Here is a 1,548-nt window from a genome sequence, read left to right on the forward strand (position 1 = left end):
TCAAGTTATCTAACAGTTCTTAAAAGTCCGTTTTCTATATCTATATAAACACAATACCCCTTACAAAACTATTAGGAGGATAACATGAGATACAGATGCAAGAGCAAAGCACAATATCTATATACAGTGTTCAACAAATATTTGTAGAATTGAACACAGATAATACAAACAAGAATTCTGATCTCAAGAAGCTTACAATCTATTAAAGGAGATGAGAAATAAACATGACTTTGGCGCTAAGTAAAAAGTAACACACTGTTAGTAAGAACAAAGCGTTTACAGTATTCAATAAAGGAATAACAACTTCACTTCCTAAAGAAGCACGTGCTTGATCTGGGTCAAAGACCGTGGGGATCCTTTGGCCACGCACAGATTAAGAGAAAACAAGATGAATGATGTAAAAGTGGGAAAATCTTTTCCTTTTTTTCCAAAAGTATAACTGAGGAAAGCATACAGAAACCAAAAAAGAGGAAGTAGTTCCATTTGGCTAAAACAAAATCTATGTGGAAGAATTTAGAAAGGTGAAAAGGTAAACTGAAACTAGGGCTAGATTATAAATAGCCTTGAATCCCAAATTAAGGCATTTGATATACAAGCAGGATGTAACATGTTCTGAACTATGCTGAAGGAAGATAATCTGGCAGAAGGACAAGAAATAAATTAGAAAATAGGGAAAGGATACATGGAGTGAGTTAAAAGGCTACTACAGTAGTACAAGCAAGAGATACTAAAGACCTAAACTACAGTAACAGCAATGGGGCTGGAAAGCAAGGGATGATATGAGATTTGACTGCAGTGGACAAAAGAATTATTTGCTGGAAGCAAAGTAGCAGAACAATTACAAGATTACCTAAATGACTGGGAGGATGAAGACACTGCTAACATAAATGGGGGAAAACATCAACTAATGTGACTAGAAAGTCAGGTGCAACAAGAAAACCCTCCATTATAGTGAAATCTAACTTGCTTTCATTTGCATGTATGTGTATATGTAGATGAGACAAATACACGTACATTATATTCATATATATGCACAAACACTTGTTTTTTGCAGAAAGAATTATACACAGATACATTATACATAGCTTATAATTGTTATCTTGGTAGTTTTGAAACATGTCAGTAAGGAATGATTTTTAAAAGTATGTAATAAAATGGTAATACTTAAAAATTATATCTGCTTTAGAGGAACAATATGCTTAGACAAAGACAGACAGTTTTTCTAAAGATAATCATATTCCATTCTATTCAACCCTGACACAAAAGACTAATTTTACTATTCACTATGGGAAATGCTCTTTAAAATATGATAATGCAATAAAGAGTATAGTATTTTAAAAGTTCCAGCTATTTTTCTTAATTCACACTTACTCTCTGTAATTCCCATTTCTCAATAAGATGCTCCACTTCACCGCCGAGAACTGTGGTATTAGAGTCATTCAAGAGTAGGAATCCGTTTTTTATGTCAACAATGCCTGAGAGCTTAACCTTAGTTCCAGGTGGTGTGTTCAGGCTAAAGCAAAAAAAGAGTTAAAAGTGAAAAACACA

General features: G+C 33.5%; 1 protein-coding gene across 1 annotated transcript in view; it reads right to left on the reverse strand.

Annotated features, from left to right (window-relative positions):
- The window catches only part of TDRD3 (tudor domain containing 3), a 92,829-nt gene that overhangs the window by 84,734 nt on the left and 6,547 nt on the right, over positions 1-1,548 (reverse strand). Inside the window, exon 2 of the mRNA XM_012650554.1 lies at positions 1,372-1,513. Within this exon, the coding sequence (XP_012506008.1) occupies positions 1,372-1,513 (142 nt within the window). The remainder of the gene's footprint in view (positions 1-1,371; positions 1,514-1,548) is intronic.

The sequence above is a fragment of the Propithecus coquereli genome, unplaced genomic scaffold, assembly GCF_000956105.1.
Source record: "Propithecus coquereli isolate 6110/MARCELLA unplaced genomic scaffold, Pcoq_1.0 Scaffold333, whole genome shotgun sequence".
Taxonomy (NCBI): domain Eukaryota; kingdom Metazoa; phylum Chordata; class Mammalia; order Primates; family Indriidae; genus Propithecus; species Propithecus coquereli.